Raw genomic sequence first — 23,268 nt, forward strand, 5'->3', positions numbered from 1 at the left:
GTGCTTACCTGCAGGCCCTGCACACTTGGGAAAGTGTGGAATACTGGCATTTGGACCAGTGAGAAGGTTTCAGAGTCAAGGAAGAATTGAGTCTGTGGCTTCCTGTGCTCTAACTGGCTATAGCATGTCCCAAATCTGTTTCTCATCTTCCTGGCCTGCCACTTTTCCAACTCTAATGCTGCGGACCCTCTCAGACAGGTGGAGAAACATTAGAGAAGGAAATTCTTTGTGTTTCCTCAGACCTTCACCCCAACACCATCCCATCTCCAATGAGACTTATAACCTCCGAATCCTGATTCTTTTTTTTTCTTCTGACTTTCTTTGATGCATCAGGACCAACACCTCATCCTGCCTCTCAACTAGTGTCCCTGCCTGGCTGACTACACATGCTTCCCTTCCACTAATAATGTGTATGGGTTTCCTGTGTTGTTTTCTTTTTCTCTATTTTCAACATTTTGGGCTCTCTTTTCTGCTTGAAATACTTGTAACAACAGATTTCTGTTTTAAAATATAGGTTTTATTATTATTCAGCCATGGTGAGGCCAACAGGTCAAGAGATGACTGACATGAAAAGATAGTTTGTTCCCTACCCGGTTGGCTCAGTGGCATTGGCCTGTGGACCAAAGGGTCCCCGGTTTGATTTTGGTAAGGGCATGCACTTGATTGCAGGCTCCTCCCCAATCCCGGGCTCTGGTTGGGGCTCATGCAGGAGCCAATCAATCAATGTGTTTCTCTCACATTGACATTTCTCTCTTTCTTTCCCTCTTTTCCACTCTTTCTAAAAATCAGTGGAAAAAATGTCCTTGGGTGAAGATCAAAAAAAAAAAAAAAAGAGTGGGGGATGTACACCCTTCTCCCTGACCCCAATTGCTCTACATGAAATTGTTTCATTCAGGCCTGGGGTAAGGAGAACCTATGTGGCTCTCTTTTCCTGCTGCCTATTTCGGACATAACTGGTGATGCAAACATCTCAGTTCTATCCCCCTGACACCCTCTGCCCCAAAGACATGGTCAAACCCAAGCTCATGAATCTCAAAGTTCAGTCCATGCCCCTCTTTGCTCTTATTTTTTAAATTGATTAACTATTCATAGCCTTTATTCATCCACCGAGAATGAATTTGTTGCCTGGCCAGTGTCCCTCAGTGGTTGAGCGTCAACCAATAAACCAGGAGGTCACAGTTTGATTCCTGGTCAGGGCACATGCCTGGGTTGCAGGTTTGAGCCCAGTGTGGGGCGAGCTGGGGGCAGTGATCAATGATTCTCTCACATCATTCTTATTTTTCTCTCTCTCTCCCCCTCTTCCTTCCTCTCTGAAATCATAAAATATATATCTTTTTTTTAAAAAAAGCGTGAATTTGTTGCATTCCTTTACAAGTTCCACTGGGAATTTTTAAATTAACATTGCTTGAATTTATAAATTAATTTGGGGAGAATTATCTTTTTTGTTGTTGTTAATTCTCATCGAGGATATGTTTTTCTATGGACTTTTAGAGAGAGGAGAAGGGAGCGAGGGTAAAACAGAGAGAGAAAGAGAGAGGGAGAGAGAGAGAGAGAGAGAGAGAGAGAGAGGGAGAGAGAGAGAGAGAGAGAGAGAGAAACATTGATGTAAGACACATCAATTGGTTGACTACTGTACATACATCAGGCCAGGGATCAAACCTGCAACCCAGGTATGTGTCCTTGACCTGAATTGAACCCGACACCCTTAGTTGCAAGGGATAATGCTCAAACTACTGAGACACACCAGCCAGGGCAGATAATTAATCTTCACTACAGTAAAACATCCTCTCCATGAACAGGACATACATGCCGATTGTTTATTACTTAGTGAACTTTCAAATTTTTCTGTAAAAGTTTGTGTATTTTTTAGGTTGTTTTCTAGATAGTTAATGTTTTTGGTACTGTTATATATTGTATTTTTTAAAAATATATTTTATTGATTTTTTACAGAGAGGAAGGGAGAGAGATAGAGAGCTAGAAACATCGATGAGAGAGAAACATCGATCAGCTGCCTCCTGCACATCTCCTACTGGGGATGTGCCCGAAACCCAGGTACATGCCCTTGACCGGAATCGAGCCTGGGACCTTTCAGTCCCCAGGCCGACGCTCTATCCACTGAGCCAAACTGGTTTCGGCATATATATTGTATTTTTTAACTTAAGAATTATTGCAGAGAAACACTTGATTTTTTAAATTATCTTGAATATGGCAATCTCACTGAATTCTCTTAATAGTTTTAATAGCAAACGGTGAAGCTGAGTCTACATTTTGGAGGAATTTGAGGGGACAGTCTTTATCATTTCAATTTACTTATAAATATTATTCTATTTAATTTTTCTATTTCTTCATTTACCCATTTAGAATTTATATTTTCCCAGAAATACATTTACTTTATTTAGGTTATCAAATTTATTAATATATGTTCTTTTCTTTTTCTTTTGCATCTTGCTTTTTTTGTTTTATTGCTTAAAATATTACAAAGAGTAGTACATTTGTCTCCTTTTTTTTTCCCCCTTGACCTTCCCCAGGCCCCCCCTACCACCCAGTGTCTTTTGTCCATTGGTTATGCTTATATGCATGCATACAAGTCCTTTGGTTGATCTCTTATACATACCCCCAACCCTCCCGGACCTTCCTGCTGTAGTTTGACAGTCTGTTCGATGCTGCTCTGCCTCTGTATCTATTTTTGTTTATCAGTTTATAATGGTCTTTATTATCCATAAATGAGTGAGATCATGTGGTATTTTTCTTTCATTGACTGGCTTATTTCACTTAGCATAATGCTCTCCAGTTCCATCCATGCTGTTGCAAATTGTAAGAATTCCTTCATTTTTACAGCGTAGTATTCCATTGTGTACATGTACCACAGTTTTCTAATCCATTTATCTGTTGATGTGTACTTAGGCTGTTTCCAAATCTTAGCTATGATAAATTGTGCTTCTATGAACATAGGGGTGCATAGATCCTTTCTGATTGGTGTTTCTGGTTTCTTGGGATATATTCCTAGAAGTGGGATCACTGGGTCAAATGGGAATTCCATTTTTAACTTTTTGAGGAAACTCCATACTATCTTCCATAGTGGCTGCACCAGTCTGCATTCCCACCAGCAGTGCACGAGTGTTCCTTTTTCTCCACATCCTCTCCAGCACTTGTCGTTTGTTGATTTGTTGATGATAGCCATTCTGACAGGTGTGAGATGGTACCTCATTGTTGTTTTGATCTGCATCTCTTGGATGATTAGTAACTTTGAGCATGTTTTCATATGTCTCTTGGCTTTCTGAATGTCCTCTTTTGAAAAGTGTCTATTTAGGTCCTTTGCCCATTTTTTGATTGGATTGTTTATCTTCCTTTTGTTAAGTTGTATGAGTTCCCTATAAATGTTGGAGATTAAACCCTTATCGGTGATAACATTGGCAAATATGTTCTCCCATGCAGTGGGCTTTCTTGTTGTTTTGTTGATGGTTTCTTTTGCTGTGCAGAACCTTTTTATTTTGATGTAGTCCCATTTGTTTATTTTCTCTTTAGTTTCCAATGGCCTAGGAGCTGTATTGGTGAAGAAAATGCTTTGGCATATGTCTGAGATTTTGTTGCCTTTGGATTCCTCTAGTATTTTTATGGTTTCCCGTCTTACATTTAAGTCCTTTATCCATTTTGAGTTTATTTTTGTGTATGGTATAAGTTGGTGGTCTAGTTTCATTTTTTTTGCATGTATCTGTCCAATTTTCCCAACACCATTTATTGAAGAGACTGTCTTGACTCCATTGTATGTTCTTGCTTCCTTTGTCAAATATTAATTGAGCATATTGGTTCAGGTCGTTTTCTGGGCTCTCTATTCTATTCCATTGATCTATATCAGTGATGGCGAACCTTTTGAGCTCGGCATGTCAGCATTTTAAAAAACCCTAACTTAACTCTGGTGCCGTGTCACATATAGAAATTTTTTGATATTTGCAACCATAGTAAAGCAAAGATTTCTATTTTTTGATATTTATTTTATACTAGAGGCCGGGTGCACAAAAATTTGTGCACTCGGGGGATCCCTCAGCCTGGCCTGTGCCCTCTCACAGTCTGGGACCCCTCGGGGGATGTCCACCTGCTGGTTTAGGCCCGCTCCCCGGGGGATTGGGCCTAAGCTGGCAGTCAGACAGCCTTCTGGCAGCTCAGGAGCCCTCAGGGGATGTCCACTTGCCAGTGGGGAGCAGGCCTAAGGTGCAGTCGGACAACCTTAATGCTGCTGAGGAGGTGGGAGAGGTTCCTGCCAACCACCGCTGTGTTGGAAACCATCAGCTTGGCTTGTGGCTGAGCAGAGCTCCCCCTGTGGGAGCGCACTGATCACCAGGGGGCAGCGCCTGCATTGAGTATCTGCCCCCTGGTGGTCAGTGTGTGTCATAGTGACCAGTCATTCCCAGTCATTCTGCTGTTAGGGTCAATATGCATATTATCATTTTATTATATAGGATATTTAAATGCCATTTAACAAAGAAAAATCAACCAAAAAAATGAGTTCGTGTGTCATAGGTTTGCCATCACTAATCTATATTGTTCTTTTCTTTTTGAGTCATGAACTCTACTACTTCTACCTTTCATTTTTTTCTCCTTGGAGATTAATATTAATAATTTTGCAGCTCTTCTACATATTTGGATAATTTCCAACTCTATTTCTTTCTGTTGCCTCTTGGGAAAGTTCCTGGGGCTGTCCTGCCAGATAATTTATTATTTAGTAGCATTGATCTGTTATTTATTTCTTTATTGAGGTGTTTTATTCAGTATTTTATTTATAATTTTATTTTCATTTTATTCTTCTTCAAAACTGATAGTTCCTACTTCATATTGTGTTTTACCCCTTTTGATGATACTTACTATTTTTTATAAATTTTTTTTGGTTCTCTCCAACCCATTAATTCTGGGGGATTTAGTATTATTTTTTAAGTTGACTTTCTTTCAGAGCCACTGTGCTACTTGGATGCATGGTAGCTTTGCCCTGTGAGCTCAAGCCTCCTGGGGAAGTCAGCTCGCTAGCCTAGAATGTGCGTGAGTGTGTGAGCAGGGCCCATCCTAGCATGGACCAACTCAGTGTTATGGTATTGGGATGTAGTATCCAGTGAGGGGGACCATGTGAGTGGCCACCGTGGCCGAGAGCAGATACCACCACTATCCAGATGAAGACATTCATAGGCTGTTTCCAGGCCATTTGGTCTCCTTTACCACCTCCCTAGCCCTGCCTCTTTGCAAGATGTCTTGTTGGTATTGTAAATGCCTGACCCTCGGGGTGTGAAGAGGGATTGGGGATGATGGAACCAGCAGGCACTGACATGTTCTCCAGCCTCAGTTCCTACCCTGGACTCACCCCTGCTGGGCTCCAGCACTGACCCCTCTCTACCCCCTGGTTCCTCCAGCAGCCCCTGAGGAGCTGTGCTGACCTGCTGACATTCCAGACTCATCATGACCAGGGGCAGACAGGGTCCCCATAGGGTAATACTGGGCACAAAGAGCACGCCCCCTCCTTTCCCCTGACTGGGAGCCTGGCACTTCTCAGGCGGGCTGACAATTTACCATACAGGATCTCACTCCCACTGTGAGGGGTCTCCAGGATTGGGGGAGGGAAAGCAGAGGACAGCCATCCACTGCCCCCAGTCAGGAGCCAGCTCAGATAATACTCTTCCTTGTGGCTGAGCCAGCTGAGTAGGCCTTTCTGTGCCCTGGAGCTGAGAGCAGAGCATATACAGTAAGAGTGATGGAAGCACCTTCCAGGGCACCTGGGAGATTTGGTGAGCTAGCCAGTCAGCTTTGAAGCTCAAGAGCTTTAGAATGAAATCAAAAGGGATTTTATTTCTGACACATCTGCCAACTGGCCCAGCAGGGACCATCCTGAGGGAATGACCAGTAAAGCAAGGTCCTGGCTGGAGGAGACAGCCCCTAACTGCACACCTTCCAACAGCCTGGGTGCACCACCCTAGAGCCCCTCACCCTTCCTCTCCACATCCAGGGGGCCCTGCCTTGGCCCCTTCAACTCTGACAGCAGAGCCACCCCTGACCTGTGGCTGCGGGGAAGAGCAAGTCTACTGTGTTTCTTCAGGGTTGCACAATGGGGAAATGACCTGTGGATGAGACTGGTCACTGCTGTCCAGTAAGTGTCCTTTGCACCTTTTTAGGAGAAATGATCCAAAGGGACTTTCCCCAGGTACCAAATCTGGCTTCTCTCCTACCCACCTCGTACCCCATGATCCAGCAGGGAGGGCTCAGCATCAATAAATAGCAGCCAGCTGTCCCCAGCAGGCAGGGACCAGCAGCTTGGCTCCACCAGAGACCAGGTGAGGAACCACTCCCAGGAGGCCTGCTCTGCAAACCTTACTCTGTTTTCTCTTTCCAGCAAGACTGTGCATTCATTTAAAATAATTACCCTCTTCTGCATTTGTGCTGCATGTGATCTGTGCCGGCCGAGTGGCACAGGGTAATGCTTCTGGTCTCATTACAGGCTGCTCAGGGGGTTTGGTCCTAATTGCCCTGTTGCTCCCTCAGTGCCACCTTGGTGACCTCCTAGACAGTCTTGGGTTCAGGGTTGATGGGTTCAGCATTGTGGCTCTGAGTGAGGTCCTACTGCAATGTTTCCTAGATGGGCAGCCAGCATCTCATGAGAACAAATGGAAATGCACAATCAAAAGGAGGTGTGCCAGTCCTGCCCGTGTCTCCCTGACCCTCCCCTTTTCATTTCAGCACCATGAAGCTTTTCACGGGCCTCGTGTTCTGCTCCTTGGTCCTGGGAGTCAGCAGCCAGGGCTGGTTTGAATTCCTTGGCCAGGCTTATGACGGTAATGGCACTGGAGGGAGTGGGGGTGAGGGGTGGAACACATGACCACTAGGATGCACCCTGAGTGCCCTTCAGGGTTGGAGCTACTGTGTTAGCTTGTGTTGCCCAATGTGGTGGAATGTGTCGGGTGTTTTGGGAGCTTTTCATCGAACAGATGCAAAAACCATAGGTCTTACTTCAATCAGTTAATAGAGAAAGAACAATCAGCTGAAAGGTAAGTTTGACTAGAATACACAGACTAAGACTTGAAATGGTATACTATTCCCCTCAGACCAAACTGCACAAAGTGTAATTAAAGCCACCCATCTTTTCTTCCCCTCCTCCCCTCCCTTTCTCTTGCTTCTTTTCTCCCTCCCTTCAATTTCCTAACTGGGTAGTTTAGTGAGACCTGCAGCTTGGCTCTTGCTGGGGCTTCTAGTAGTTGGTGACAATGTCCCTGTTTTAGTCTGTTTCCTACCCTTTTCCAGCTTTTTTAACTGATCAAAGGTAACATCCATCGAGCCCCCTCTAGGAAGTCAGCACTTCCATGAAATTTAGGGCGCCCAACTCTCCTGGTGTGCCTGGCTCTGGGGAGTTTTCAATGACGCTTTCAGTGCTAACTGGGACCGTTCTAGGCAAACAGGGACAGATCTGGTCAACCTGGGACAGTTGGTCACCAGTCTAAGTGGAGAATAACTTGGTGGGCAGGCATCTTCCCCTACTTTGAAGCTGAGAGCAGCTGACTCAGGGGACCAGGGACTACCTGCCAGTCAGCAGGTGGCAGGGCAGAGTGTGAACCCAGCTGTGCAGGAGGCCACAGCTCTTGCCAGGCAGATGTGTCTGAGCACCGCTCCCTAAAGCTCAGGGGTCACCTTCCCAGCTACCTGCTGGAATCACCTGGACACATTAAAAACGACAGAGGCCTGCGACCCACCCCCACAGAGTCTGAGGTGATGGGCCTGAGATGTGGCATTGGCCTTCCACAGCCTCCCCAGGCGATGAGAAGGTGCAGCCAAGGCTGAGATACAGGCCTCTGCTCTGGCACTTGCCTGCTCACAGCCTCAGTCCAGTCTATGTGGGCGGTTTCCAGGATGCCACATATGCCCCTCACACGCAGAGGGACTCACTTCAGGATTCCCTGCATTCTGTCTGCAAGACTCCAATTCTTATGCGTCAGGCGGAAGTGCTGTCCGCCTGTGCCTTTCTCACAATCTGCTTCCCATGTCACCACCAGGCTCACTGAGTCCCCTGAACACTAGCCTATGTAGCTTTGCTCCATCAGAGGTTCTTGATCCTGAGCCCCTTGGTGCCCCGGGGACACGTGGCCATGTGGGAAACACTGCTGGTTGTCACATGGGGATAGGCTGCTGCACCTACTGGGCAGAGATGTGGGGATGCTGGGGAGCCTCCCACCTTACTCAGGAAGGCCCTGAACACAAAGAGTTCTCTGGCCCTAAATTTCAGCAGCGCTGACATTGAAATCCTGTTCTGTAATGTGGCCTCCCTGTCTCCTTTAAACATATGCCCCAGAGACCTCAGTGAGCTGGAGCCCACAGATAGCATGACAGGCATCAGACCACCAGCTACAACCCAGCTGTGCCCCCACCAAAATGTCTCTCCTTAGAGTCACCTGGAGAAGCCAACTGGGCCTGGAGAATGTTCTTCTCAACCTGTGGACTCCAGGGTGCTTAGACCACAGGGTGAAACTGAGTCAGTGGTCCATTTTCATTCCTTGATTCTTCTCTAAGGGATGTCACGGTTCTCGGATATTTCACCCGATGTCTCAGTGCCATGTCCTTTCCTTTCCAGGAGCCAAAGACATGTGGAGAGCCTACTCTGACATGAGAGAAGCCAATTACAAAAACTCAGACAAATACTTCCACGCCCGGGGGAACTATGATGCTGCCCAAAGGGGACCTGGTGGTGTCTGGGCTGCTGAAGTGATCAGGTAACCTGGCTCCTGGGGATGCTGGATGCGTGAGCAGAGCTGGCTGAGTTTGGGGATGTGGAGGGTGTAGGCCCTAGAGAAGGACCCTGATGGGTCTGTGGGCTCCTCCTCATGTTCTTCCTTCCACCTTCTCCACCCCTGCCCAGCACAGGGCCTGGGCTGTCAGCAGAGCCAGAGAATGGCTTGTAGGCCTGTCCCCCAAAAAGAGAAACCAAGGGCCCAGAACTGATTCCCACCTTCCCCTCCTGTGCTGTTCTCCCAGTGGGAGGGGGTCACCCCAGGGCTGAGTGGGCTGTGCCCAGGCAGTGTCAGTGCTTAGCCTCATTCCAGGCTCCTCCCAGAGTCATTAATCCCTTTGAAAGGGGAGGGTGGGGCTGCTTCTCCTCAGCCCCTGATTCACCTCCTACCTGCCCTCCTCCATTCCAGTGATTTCAGAGAGGCTTATCCAAGAGTCACTGACCTTCTTAAGCATGGAGACAGCGGCCATGGATTGGAGGACTCACTGGCCGACCAGGAAGCCAACAGATGGGGCCGGAGTGGCAAAGACCCCAATTACTACAGACCTCCATGCCTGCCTGACAAGTACTGAGCTCCTCTCTGCTCTCAGGAGATGGGGCTGTGAGCCCCCTAAGGGCAGGGACCCCAAGTCATTGAGTTCTACATCCCCAGATGCTGATAGAGGGCACACATATGTGTTTAATAAAAGCTGAATGTTGAAAACGGTGTGTTATTCTTTGTTGTAAGGACTGGTCATTGATAACATTGGGGTGATGAATGGACAGCCATGGGAGGATCATGCCTGTGCCTGCGTGTCTGGGTGTAGGGGACACAATCTCAAGTCAACTCTCCCCAAATCAGACCCTCTCTCCTCTGCTTTGTGCTATTTCAGGCCCTTTCATGTCCAGGTCTCTGAACTCCCTGTCAATTTTGTCCGGTGACTGTCTCTGCCCCCAGGGTGTGAATCTCATTAAAATCAAGTCGCTCAGTGGTCTCTGTCTGGGGGGCGGGAGACACAGCCATGGGAGATTAGACCACGGGATCCTGTTCTAGCAACTGCCACCTTGATATTCTGTTCATTTCTGAGCAAATCCAATTGTTAATCAATTTCTGTCCTTGCCATCTAAGAAATGCCTCCATAGCAGTTTTCCTCCACGGTATTTTTATTGCGTCATTTCAAGCCTAAATGCAGATATAATGCCACCTCACTTGTGAATATTTCCTCCCAGCTTCTGCATATTAACCAGCTCAAAACCACGGAATTGGTAGTGAAGAGAGAGCAGGATAGAGAAGACACCTCCTATCTGTCAGGGTCCATTCAGGAGACAGAAACCAGGTGGACATTTGAAGAGGGAAATTTTCATAAGAGGATTTTTAACCGATAATAGGATTCCACTGCTAAGGGGTTAAAGCAGTGGTCAGCAAACTGTGGCTCGAGAGCCACATGCGGCTCTTTGGCCCCTTGAGTGTGGCTCTTCCTAAGCCTTAGGAGTGCCCTAATTAAGTTGATAACAATGTACCTACCTATATAGTTTAAGTTTAAAAAATTTGGCTCTCAAAAGAAATTTCAATCGTTGTACTGTTGGTATTTGACTCTGTTGACTAATGAGTTTGCCGACCACTGGGTTAAAGAATACACCTGGCTGGAAAGTCTGTAGTCCATTGGAAAGCTGATAATGATTGCTGGGAGTCAGAAGTCAGAGCTGGTAAGCAAGGACTCCTCCAATGACACCTGACAGGAAACTGCCCCGGGTTGCAGTTGAACTCACAGACCACGTGGGGGCAGGGACTAGAGAGCCTCTGAACTCCACAGGGGTGGGCAAACTTTTTGAATCGAGGGCCACAATGGGTTCTTAAACTGGACCGGAGGGCAGGAACAAAAGCATGGATGGAGTGTTTGTGTCAACTAATATAAATTCAAAGTAAACATCATTACATAAAAGGGTACGGTCTTTTTTTTTTTTTTAGTTTTATTCATTTCAAACGGGCTGGATCCGGCAGCTGGCCGTACTTTGCCCACGGCTGCCTAGAAGCTAGCTGTGAAAGGGCCAGTGCTCTGAATTGAATTATGTCTCTGCCTCCTCCCCCAACCCCCCAGAAAAATGTGTATGTTGAAGTCCTAACTTCCCCTGTGGCTGTATTTGGATTAAGGAAGTAATTAAGGTTACATGAGGTCACCAGTGTGGAACTCTTCACTAGTATTTCTCAGTTTCTTTATCCCCCTGGAGTGGAACAGGATAACTAGAGTGGGCTGGAGTTGGTTATTTCCCTTCCCCAGGTCAGTTAGACACATCATACAGTTTCCGCTGAGGGCAGGCCTGGTTAAGAACAGAGTGCAACCCCTGCTGGAAGACAGAGGGTTTTTTTCTAAGAGATTTTTTTGTGAGAACCTGGTTGAGCTCCTGAAGGTAAATCTCTCAATATTGTAGAGAACCCCCTATAACTGAGTCCCCTAGAGGTTTTAACTCTCAGAGTTATCCCCACTGAGCCTCTAGCAATTCACCAATTCTAGTTCAGGTTCCCCAGTGGTTTCAGCTACCAAACTCCAGTGAGCCTGGATCCCTGGATCCATGTGTCTCCAATTGCAGGGGCAGTGCCCTGTGTCCTCACCTCTCATATGAATCCAAGAAGATCTGATTTTTCATTGTGTTCAGCTTTTCGCTTGTTGTTAGGATGAAGTGGTGACTTCCAAGCTCCTTACATGCAGAAGTGAAGCTGATCTTATTAATTTGGCAATTGAATATTTTATCAATTTTCCATTGAAAGTTGACAAATTCAATTTTTCTGCACTTTCAACATCATGTGTTGTTGCTCTTTATGATATTTTCTGTGTACTAGTTTCAAAAAAGGGCTGTGGGGCAGTGGCTAAGTACTTCTGCACACAATGAAGGCTGTCTTCTCCTCCCTTGGATCATTTAGGTCAGAATTTGTTGTATGGCCCACCCACATTTCACTTTGCTGGAAAGTTGTAGAAAGGGTGCATTCCTGAGCCTCCTCATAGCTACTGAGCCAGGATCTCGGAGGAGGAGTGGAGCTAGGAATCAGCACTCTGAACAAGCCTCAGATTATTTTGTGCATAATACCAATGAGAACAGCTTCTCAGGTTTCTCTACCACCTGTGAGAGGTACTTGGGGAAAACGCCCCATCTATCAGGGAAACATGGAATGAATGTCAAGCAGCCATCACAGAAAGAACAGTCCTTATGCCCTGACACAGAGAGACTATTCCATAGAATCATCAAATACTAAGCATATGAAATTATTAGGAAAATCTCCATAGAACAAAGCACATAAAGAAAAATTAAGACATCATGATCTTTCTTTTTTCCAAATGAGTTAGTTTAAAGAAATCTTTGACATGTAAGTCCTAGCAGGACTCAGTAAATATTTGATTGAGCAATTTAGGCACTGGCAGCTCTTCCTGACTTACATGTGCTTTCAGCATCTATTTTCCCACTAATCTTATCCTCACTCGGGGATATTTTCTGCATTGATTTTTAGAGAGAGTAGAAGGGATGGGGAGAGACAAAGAGAGAGAGAGACATCCGTGTGAGAGAGACACTTCTATCGGCTGCCTCCTGCACCCACCCTTACCATGGCAGGGGATTGAGCCTGCAAGTGAGGTATGTTCTCTGCACCAGAATTGAACCCAGAACCCTTCAGTCCAAAGGCTGATGCTCCTTCCACTGAGTGAAACCAGCTAGGGCCCACTAATCTCATTTTTAAACTTTTTTTTCATTGAAATATAACTTACAGGCTCAGTGAACTTTTGTATGTCTAAAAGCCCATGTTCCCACCATAAGATGAAGATGTATTATATTTCCAGCACACCAGAGGATGCCTCCTGCCCTCTGCCATGTAAGACCCCCCCCACCAAAAGCAAGACCCATTCTGACCTCCATCGCTATAGATTAGTTTAGCCCGCTTTTGATCTTCAAATACAAGAAATTAAAAAAAAATTTCTTTTGTATCTGGCTGTCTTCCACTCAACATTATATCTATTAGATTCATTCATCCATTTTTGCTTATATCAATAGTTCCCTCTTGCTCATTGGTGCATAGTATTCCATTGTATAAGGATACCATGCTTTATTAGCCCATTCTATGTGGTTGGATAGTTAGGCTTTTTAAATTTAGACTGTTATGGGTAAGTCTGCAGTAACGCTGGTGTACATGTACTTTGGTGGACATAGCACACATTAATGTTGGGGGTATGTCATGTAAAATAAAACATTTTTATGTCCTGTAAAATGAAAGCTTAATATTTAAATCTGTCATTCTGATCGGTAATCTTATTTATTAATGTATTAACAATGTGTTACTGTAATAACACATAATTACTCTTTCTGACTTCTGCAAAGAATAAATTAAGAATTTTCTTGGTTAAATCACAAGAACTAAAATTTGTGGTAACATTACTTGTGCCCAGAACAGATCCAAACTCCTTTCAGCATTAATCATTTCATCCTGACCACAACCCTATGAAGCCAGTAACATTACTTTCCTCACTTTATATTCATGGAACTGCTCACCTTTCTTCCTACTGTACCCAGTCTGGGTCTTAGTCCTCAGGTGCCATTCTTGGTCATGGTATCTTGTGGGACTCTTCAATTTTTTTCATTTAGTTTTCCTGACACTTAGTAGCCTTGGTGATCTATTCTTGAACTTAAATTAATTGTATCAGGCGAATGGCGGTCTCTTGGGCCTCTCAACTGCCTGGTCACACATGATTATTAGAGGAGGGTTACTGTCTAATTCACTATATAAACAAGGTCATTTTTGAGAGTGAAAAAGGGGTGTCACTATTAACAATTAGGCTGGGACAACAGTCACTGAGACTGTCCCAAAAAGCAAGACTCACTGACTCACAGAGTCTCTTGGGACATCCATTTAAGGGTTGGAGATTCTATATCACCATGACAGGATGGCTTTATTGTACATCAGAAACAAGTGAAAATAGCTGGCTGCCACTACTGTCTATTGTTCTAAGAGTGGCCCTTCCCAGAAGACAGAATACGCAAGTGACAAAGGAAGAGGACTTGTGAAAGTCCCTATGAGGAGTTGGTTCCTCTTGGTGTCTACAAATTGTACTTGCTTTCTCTCCAGTGATTCTATCAAAGAAGAGAATGAGTAGAATACATTTTAAAGGGGGGGGGGGTGCATATCTAGCATTGATTGGCCCGAAGGCAGTCAAAGAATTGTAACAGGATGTAATCACTGGCCCACCATTTCTGCCCTGAGGAAAGTAGGAGAACAAGGCTGTGGACACCACATGCCCTTCTCTAGGAAACAGTCCCCCAAACACATCCATGACCAATGGCTGTGCAGGGCTGACAACTGCCCCCTTTCTCCATCATGTCTACTCCTAGGACCAAGTGAGCCAAGGCAGCTCAGGCCCCTGGACTACCCGGACCTCAGGAATCTACCTTTCCCAGGAAAGGAAGTTGTGTGGGGAATATCTGAATGTGGCTTAGATTGCTTTTCATAAGGACCAAAGGCACAGTGAAGCCCTCAACAGCTATCTTCCTTATAATTTTCATCTCATTTTACCTATTAGAATTAAAAGATGACCCAGCCCTAGCTGGTTTGGCTCAGTGGCTAGAGCGTTGGCCTGTGGACTGAAGGGTCTCAAGTTTGGTTCTGGTCAAGGGCACATGCCCAGGTTGTGGGCTCAATCCCCAGGAGGGGACATGCAGGAGGCAACTGATCAATGATTTTCTCTCATCATTGATATTTCTATTTCTCTCCCTTCCTCTCTGACATCAATAAAAATATATATTTTTAAAGTGACTCAGACCCAGAAAGAGGCATCTTTTCTAATTTTGGAGGCTCAAATCTAAAAACAAGGATTTCCAAACACCAGTGTAATCTTGGCCTGATTTGTTTCATCTTGGGTCACCACTGCTCTTTCTATCGTCCTACTTATAATCCTTCTAGTCTTGTGAAAACGTTGGAAGTCCTCCCACCTTCTTCTTCTCTGGGTCATTAGTGGAGCACAAGTCCCACCTGTATCCTGGCTGCTGTTTACCATATTCAACATCTCAGTGCTGTACTGTCCATGCCTTCTGTTATTTAAGCTGTAGAGGAAGTCTTTGCAGTTCTCAGTTGGAGAAACCGAGGTTTAGAGATACCTGCTTTGGTCATAAAAGGGGCAGAGTTAGGTTGCAGGCTGGCATGTCTGACTCCAGAACTTGAATGTGCTGTACAAGGCCAAGAGGATGGGCTCTGGAGACTCCCTCCTTCCCGGATCTCCAGCACTCGGTGTAAATGGTCAAGAGAGCACTTACACCGGGAGACGCCTGACTTCTTAAAGGACAGGCAGCACACCTTGTTCATCCTTGTGTACACAATGCCAAATCCAGGCACTCAAGAACTGCTTTCTCAAATGACCACACAGAAAACCCTGACTTTAATCCACATCACTCTTCACTCTTGACATTTTCCTCTTCTTAAGAGTCAAACATCTTGAAAGAGCTGCCTTTTTTGGTTCCTCATTTGTGACTCACGATTGAACCCACTCCAGCCTGTCCTCTGCCTTCACCACTCCAGCTAAATAATTCATGTCACCATTGGCCTCCATGTTGCCAAAAACAATAGACGTATTTCTCTCCTCTCATCAGTAGGCCTCTGACCAACCTTCAACAGTTGCCCTCTCCCTCCTTCTTAGGAGGTTCTCTCTCTTGACTTTATAATATCACACTCTCCTGGTGTTTCTTTTTTTTCTATTTTTTGTGGGTTTTTTTGTTAATCTTCACCTGGGGATATATATTTTTTAAAATATGTTTTTATTGATTTCAGAGAGGTAGGGAGAGGGAGAGAGAGATAGAAACATCAATGATGAGAGAGAATCATTAATTGGCTGCCTTCTGCATGCCCCCTACTGGTATCAGGCCCAAAATCCAGGCATATGCCCTGACCGGGAATTGAACCCTGACCTCCTAGTTCATGGGTTGACACTCAACCACTGAGCCACACTGGCCAGGCCCAAAGATATTGACTTTTAGGTAGAGTGAATGAAGGGGATTAAGAGAGATAGAGAGAGAGACATCAATGTGAGAGAGACACATCTATTGGCTGCCTCCCGCAGAGAACCTGACTGGGGCCAGGATCGAACCTGCAACCCGGGTACATGCCCTTGACCAGGAATCAAACCTGAGACCCTTAGGTGCCTGGGCTGAATCTAACCACTGAGAAACACAGGCCAAGGCTACTTTCCTTCTCATCTCCTTAGCTGGGTCTACCTCATCTCCTCCAAACTCTAAGTGTCCTCAGACTTTGTTCTGGGCTCTCCCTTTTTATTTCTCTATACACTCAAACAAATGTAAATAGTATCTATATGCTGGTGGCTCTTCAATTATATTGCCACCTCAGAACCTCCTTTCTGAGCTCCATGCTTGTATATCCAATGGTCCTCTTGACATGTCTGGTTGGACAGCTTCCAGAGATCTCAAACTTAACATGTCCTAAAGTGAACTCTCATTTCAGTCCAGAGCTTTCACCTAGTAGGCTTCTCCACTTCAGTAAATGACAGGACCATTCTCCCTGTTGCTCACTCCAGAAATTAGAGAATGTGCTTGATGCATCCCTTTTCTTCAGCCTCATATCCAATCCACTGGCAAGTCCTGATTCTACTTCCAAAATTCATCTCTAATCATCGGCACTACCCCATGTACATCCATGCTACTGGCCACATCATTTCTCACTAGGCTTAATGCAGTAGCCGGCTAACCAGTCATATAATATATCATCCAAACCAATTCCTTTTCCAGAATGAAAAGGGGCATTATTAATAATTAATCCATTCTAGATTAAGCCCACAGGGGTTAATCTAGAATGTCCTTGCAAAACAAAACATGTAGTTAGCCTACCTCTCAGTCTAGCATACCGTAATAATCAGATCACTTCTCTTAAAATTCTTGCTTAAAATCCTTCAGTGGATTCCAATTTCCCTTACAATAAAATCCAAGTCCTTATCTTGGCCTACACAGCACAGTGTTATCTGTTCTTGAAACCCTTCAGCATCACCTGATGGCACACCCACTCATGCTTCCAGCCCTCAAATCCCACCAGCAAACCAAGCTCTTATTTGCCACAGAGCCTTGCACATGGCATTTCCTCTACCCAGGACACTCTTCTGCTTGCTCTTGACATGGCTGGACCGCTCTCGTCTTGTGGGTCTTTCCTAAGTCACTCTTTCTTAAGAGATACCTTCCCTGATCACCCTGGCAGGCTTACCCTGTGTAGTCTTTCCTTCTTAACAATTTCTGTAAGTGGGATTATTTTATTAATTTTTTTGGTCATTCTTCTGATTTTTGTTTAGATTACCTTCTGGTCCACCTTCTTCCCTGGAGTATAAAATCAATGAGAGAAGTGACCATTTCTGTCTTGTTCACCCATAAATATCCAGTACCGTGCCAGTGCCTGGCATATAATGGATCTCAACAAATGCTTATTGAGTGAATGAATGATTGGATTAATTTGTTAGTTACTAATAAAATGGTTTTCTTTCCTAATAGGTCAATATAGTTATAAGGAGCTAATAAAGAGGGAGACACTAAAGATAAAGAAGGAGGAATAACACCAGCTTCAAGGGGACCCAAGAGGCAGTAGGTTTAAGCCCACAGGGGATGGTTAACCCCAAAGCAAGCAGGAACGTTTCTTGCTCTGAGAAAGGGAAAAGGATATTGAGAGTGAGGTCAGGGGATGAGACCATTTGAGAGGGAGGACAGGAGACCTGTGGGAGTCCAGCTGTGCTTGCTGTTGCTGTACTTGATGTTCCTGAACTCGTCACACTCCACTGCGTTGGCTCATTTGCTTGTCTGACTTTAGGGCACGTAGGCAGGAAACCCAAGGGAAAAGGAACGTCTGTCTTTTTGTGTGTCATCCCTGTATCCACAGTACCTGTCACAGCACCTCGCATGTAGTATATACACTTACTAAATACTTGTTGAGATGAATGAAGTAGAGAAGTATAGTTTAGAAGTTGACAGATCAGGGTGGACGATTTGGGAGTTGGAGAAAGCATGCATGATTGATACAATTTTTGATTTGCAGGACATGGTAATGAGTCACTTTACAGTAGTGATGTAAATCCATATCAAAATATCTACTACAATACAAACAAAAATAACATAATTTTATTTTATCATATAAATTTATTTTCTCTTGAAATGCTTTACATGTTCTCACATAGAAAAAAATTTAGGACCCTAAAGTGTAATAAAGTACTGTATTAGTCATCATGGTATACGATGAAAAGCCTTGGGAGAAAATAAATACTTGGAATTTCCACTGTGCTGACTATCAGAGGGGTAAGTTAGCACAAAACACTGGGAAACTAGTGGAGGGAGAACAAGGACAGACACACGGTATTTCTCTAAGACACCAGGACTAAAAAAAGCATCATTATTTACATACCGCCAAGGAAAAAATTGCTGTTAATTCAATTAAGACATAATGGTTTCTTATTACTCAGAATTTTCATTCCACATTTATTGAGAAAATTCTCTTGGACCCACTTAGACATAGATTTTTATCTTACATCACTCTCATGTATATAAACAAAAAGGAAAACCTACATAAATTTATAAGTTTTCCTAAAGCAAATGACAACTATTTCATTAGTATAGCCTGGTCATTAGTGAATGTAAGACACGTCCTAATTTCAGAAATTTATAATCAAAGCATGTGTGTTTTAGAAGTGCTGAAACGCAATATTTAAACTTAAACTACAGATTCTCTCATTATACTTATTGAAAGAAATTAATCAGCTTTGAGCCATTATTGACCACAAAGCATGATGATGGTGCTCCTGAGGTCAAGTTCAGCTTCACACAGGCCGCTCAGACATGGGGAACCTCCACTGAGCCAAACCAGGTAGGGCTGGGGTAGTAATTTAGTAAAGAAGTAGCAGGGTTTGTATGTACAGGCTCTCCTGAACTCTGGTGTTAAGGGTGTCTCTCTCAGCCCCCTGGAGCAGGGAGGGTACCTTGTACAGGGGAGATTTATTTTTGCATCCAGGGAGATAAGGCAGGGTTGGCGTCCCTTTCTGCATTGGCTGCTTGTCAAGTGACTTTAATTCAAAGGAATCAATACACCATTGTGAGATATTTTGGAGCAGCCTGCCCCAGGCCCTGATAGTTCCTGGCATCTAAACGCTTCCTCTCCCATTATGAGGCGGGGTGAGCAGAAGCAAAGGTCCCACCACTTGATTGCCCACAACTAGGAAGCCAGATTATTATTTTTTATTTATTTATTTATTTATTTATTTTTTAAATATATTTTATTGATTTTTTACAGAGAGGAAGGGAGAGGGATAGAGAGTTAGAAACATCGATGAGAGAGAAACATCGATCAGCTGCCTCCTGCACATCTCCCACTGGGGATGTGCCCGCAACCCAGGTACATGCCCTTGACCGGAATCAAACCCGGGACCCTTCAGTCCGCAGGCCGATGCTCTATCCACTGAGCCAAACCGGTTTCAGCTATTTTTATTTATTAATGAAAGATTTTTTTAAATTAAAGTGTAGTTGGCATATAATATTATATTAGTTTGAGGTGTAGAGTATAGTGATTAGACATTTAGATACCTTATAATGTGGTCACCATGATAAGTCTAGTAACCACATGTCACCGTGCAGAGTTCCTGGAATAACATAAGGGAGCCCACTCAGATAATACACTTCCTCATGGCTGAGCCAGCTGAGCAGGCCTTTTTGTGGTGGAAGCACCTTCCAGGGCACCTGGGAGATTTGGTAAACTAACCTGTCAGTTCTGAAGTTCAATGCTTTAGATATGAACTCAAAAGGGATTTCATTTCTGACACATCTACCATCTGACCATGCAGAGACCATCCTGAGGGAATGACCAGTAAAGCAAGGTCCTGGCAGGAGGAGACGGCCCCTAACTGCACACCTTCCAACAGCCTGGGTGCCCCATGCTGGAGCCCCTCACCCTTCCTCTCCACATCCAGGGCGCCCTGCCTTGGCCCCTTCAACTCTGACAGCAGAGGCACCCCTGACCCGTGGCTTCGGGGCAGAGCGAGTCTACCGTGTTTCTTGAGGGTTACACAATGAGGAAATGACCTTTGCATGAAGACAACCGCTGCTGTCCAATAAGTGTCCTTTGTACATTTTTAAGAGAAATGATCCAGAGGGACTTTCTCCAGGTGCCAAATCTGGCTTCTCTTCCCTACCCATGATCCAGCAGGGAGGGCTCAGCATCAATAAATAGCAGCCAGCTGTCCCCAGCAGGCAGGGACCAGCAGCTCGGCTCCACCAGAGACCAGGTGAGGGGCCACTCCCAGGAGGTTTTGCTCTACAAACCTTACTCTGTTTTCTCTTTCCAGCAAGACTGTACATTCATTTAAAATAATTACTCTCTTCTGCATTTGTGCTGCATGTGATCTGTGCCGGCCGAGTGGCACAGGGTAATGCTTCTGGTCTCATTACAGGCTGCTCAGGGGGTTTGGTCCTAATTGCCCTGTTGCTCCCTCAGTGCCGCCTTGGTGACTCCTAGACAGTCTTGGGTTCAGGGTTGATGGGTTCAGAATCGAGGACCGTGGCTCTGAGTGAGGTCCTACTGCAATGTTTCCTAGATGGGCAACCAGCGTCTCTGAGAACAAATGGAAATGCACAGCCGGGCTGTCTTTGACATACAAATCCCAAAAGGAGGTGTGCCAATCTTGCCTGCATCTCTCTGACCCTCACCTTTCATTTCAGCACCATGAAGCTTTTCACCAGCCTCGTGTTCTGTTGCTTGGCCCTGGAAGTCAGCAGCCTGGGCTTGTTTGATTTCGCTGAGCAGGCTTATGACGGTAAAGTCTCTTGCGGGGTATGGGGGATGGAACCCAAGGCCACTAGGATTTCACCTGAGAGCCCTTCAGGGTTGGGGCTACTGTATTAGTTTGTGTTGCCCCCTGTGGTAGAATGTGCTGGGTGTTTTGGGAGCTTTTCATCAAACACATGGAAAAACCGCAGGACTTATTTCAATCAGTTACTAGAGAAAGAACAATCATCATTCCCAGGTGAAAGGTAAGTTTGACTAGAAGACTCAATAGGTATTGAAATGGTATACAATTTCCCTCAGAGCAACTGCACAAAGTATGATTAAAGTTATCCATCTTTTCTTCCCCTCCTCCCCTCGCCCCCTCTCTTGCTTCTCCCTCCCTTCCATTTCCTAACTGGGTAGTTTAGTGAGACCTGCAACTTAGCTCTTGCTGGGGCTTCCTATAGTCAGGTACACTGCCCCTGCTTTAGTCTGTTTCCTACCCTTTTCCAAACTTTTTAAAAAATATTTATTTTATATTTTTATGGATTTCAAAGAGGAAGGGAGAGAGAGAGATATAGAAACATCAATGATGAGAATCATTGATCAGCTGCCTCCTGCATCCCCCTATTGGTGATTGAGCCTGCAACCCAGGCATGTGCCCTTGGTCGGAATTGAACTTGGGACTGTTCAGTCCCCAGGCTGACATTCTATCCACTGAGCCAAACTGGCTAGGGCCTCTTCCAGCCTTTTAACTGACCAAAAGGCAACCAGTAACATCCATTGAGCCCCCTCTAGGAACTCAGCACTTACATGCAATTTAGGGCGACCAACTCTCCTGGTGTGCCTGGCCGCTGCTGAAGGAGGGGCTGAGGGCCTGGGTCACTGGGGGGCGTGGCCAGCCTGAAAAAAGCCCTTAGTCCCTCATTCAGGCTGGCCAGGCACCCCAGCGGGATCCCCACCCTGAAGGGGCTGTGGCCAGCCTGAAAACGGCCCTCAGCCCCTTACCCAGGCTGGTCACACCCCCATGAAGTAAGAGTCCCCACTGGGGGGCATGGCCAGCCTGCAAACAGCCATCAGCCCCTCACCCAGGCTGACCATGCACCCATGGGGTGGGCATGGCCAGCCTTTCTCACAATCTGCTTCCCATGTCACCACCAGGCTCACTGACTCCCCTGAACACTAGCCTATGTAGCTTCGCTCCATATACCAGAGGTTCTTGAACCTGAGCCCCTTGGTGCCCCGGGGACATGTGGCCATGTGGGAAACACTGCTGGTTGTCACATGGGGATAGGCTGCTACACCTACTGGGCAGAGATGTGGGGATGCTGGGAGCCTCTCACCTTACTCAGGAAGTCCCTAAACACAAAGAATTCTCTGGCCCCAAATTTCAGCAGTGCTGACATTGAAATCCTGTTCTGTAATGTGGCCTCCCTGTCTCCTTTAAATATATGCCCCAGAGGCCTAAGTGAGCTGGAGCCCACAGATAGCATGACAGGCATCAGACAACCAGGTACAAACCAGCTGTGCCCCCACCTAAATGTCTCTCCTTAGAGTCACCTGGGGAAGCCAACTCAGCCTGGAGAATGTTCTTCTCAACCTGTGGTCTCCAGGGTGCCGTGACCACTGGGTGATATTGAGTCAGTGGTTCATTTTCATCCCTTGATTCTTCTCTAAAGGGTGTCACAGTTCTCAGATATTTTACCTCATATCTCTGTGCCATGTCCTTTCCATCCCAGGAACCAAAGACATGTGGAGAGCCTACTCTGACATGAGAGAAGCCAATTACAAAAACTCAGACAAATACTTCCACGCCCGGGGGAACTATGACGCTGCCCAAAGGGGACCTGGCGGTGCCTGGGCTGCTGAAAAGATCAGGTAACCTGGCTCCTGGGGATGCTGGATGGGTGAGCAGAGCTTGGCTGACTTTGAGGATCAGGAGGATGTAGGCCCTAGAGAAGGACCCTGTTGGGGCTGTGGGCTCCTCCTCATGTTCTTCCTTCTACCTTCTCCATCCCTGCCCAGCGCAGGGCCTGGGCTGTCAGCAGAGCCAGAGAATGGCTTGTGAGCCTGTCCCACAAAAGAGAAACTGAGAGCCAAGGACTGATTCCCCTCCCCCAGGTGCTGTTCTCCCAGGGGGAGAGGTCACCCCAGGGCTGAGTAGGCTGTGCCCAGGCAGGGTCAGTGCTTAGCCTCATTCCAGGCTCCTCTCAGAGTCATTAATCCCTTGGAAAGGGGAGCCTGGGGCTGCTTCTCCTCAGCCCTTGATTCATCTCCTACCTGCCCTCCTCCATTCCAGTGATTTCAGAGAGACTTATCCGAGACTCACTGACTTTGTTAAGCATGGAGACAGCGGCCATGGATTGGCGGACCGAATGGCTGACCAGGAAGCCAACAGATGGGGCCGGAGTGGCAAAGACCCCAATCGCTTCAGACCTCCCGGCCTGCCTGCCAAGTACTGAGCTCCTTCACTCTGCTCTCAGGAGATGGGGCTGTGAGCCCCCTAAGGGCAGGGACCCCGAGTCATTGAGTTCTACATCCCCAGATGCTGACAGAGGGCACATAATGGATGTCTAATAAATGCTTAAGAGATTGAATGTTAAAAACTGTGTTGTTATTTGCTGTAAGGACTACCTGTCAGTACGAAGGGGTGAAGCATGAACACCCACATGAAGGCAGAGTCTGTGCCTGTGTGTTTGGGTGGAGGGGACACAATCTCAGTGTCAAACAGGGCAGACACCCTGCTACAATCATTCCCTGAGTCAGACTC

General features: G+C 45.8%; 1 protein-coding gene across 5 annotated transcripts in view; it reads left to right on the forward strand.

Moving 5' to 3' along the window:
- Positions 1-23,104, forward strand: part of LOC139019038 (serum amyloid A-2 protein-like) — a 46,691-nt gene extending 23,587 nt beyond the window's left edge. Inside the window, exons 1-6 of one of the 5 annotated variants that reach the window (XM_070428203.1) lie at positions 6,715-6,809; positions 8,597-8,735; positions 20,453-20,505; positions 22,068-22,112; positions 22,238-22,376; positions 22,798-23,049. In XM_070428203.1, the coding sequence (XP_070284304.1) occupies positions 6,719-6,809; positions 8,597-8,735; positions 20,453-20,505; positions 22,068-22,112; positions 22,238-22,376; positions 22,798-22,960 (630 nt within the window). In that variant the 5' untranslated portion in view covers positions 6,715-6,718 and the 3' untranslated portion in view covers positions 22,961-23,049. Of the gene's footprint in view, positions 1-6,296; positions 6,312-6,714; positions 6,810-6,984; positions 7,023-8,596; positions 8,736-9,161; positions 9,414-19,915; positions 20,020-20,452; positions 20,548-22,067; positions 22,113-22,237; positions 22,377-22,797 lie in introns of those variants that run through there. The other 4 variants (XM_070428201.1, XM_070428199.1, XM_070428200.1 and 1 more) reach the window with 4 other exon arrangements.
- The last annotated feature ends 164 nt before the right edge of the window (positions 23,105-23,268 follow it).

Source organism: Myotis yumanensis, unplaced genomic scaffold (genome assembly GCF_028538775.1).
Source record: "Myotis yumanensis isolate MYYU_CA2020_CCGP unplaced genomic scaffold, mMyoYum1.0.hap1 SCAF_10, whole genome shotgun sequence".
Taxonomy (NCBI): domain Eukaryota; kingdom Metazoa; phylum Chordata; class Mammalia; order Chiroptera; family Vespertilionidae; genus Myotis; species Myotis yumanensis.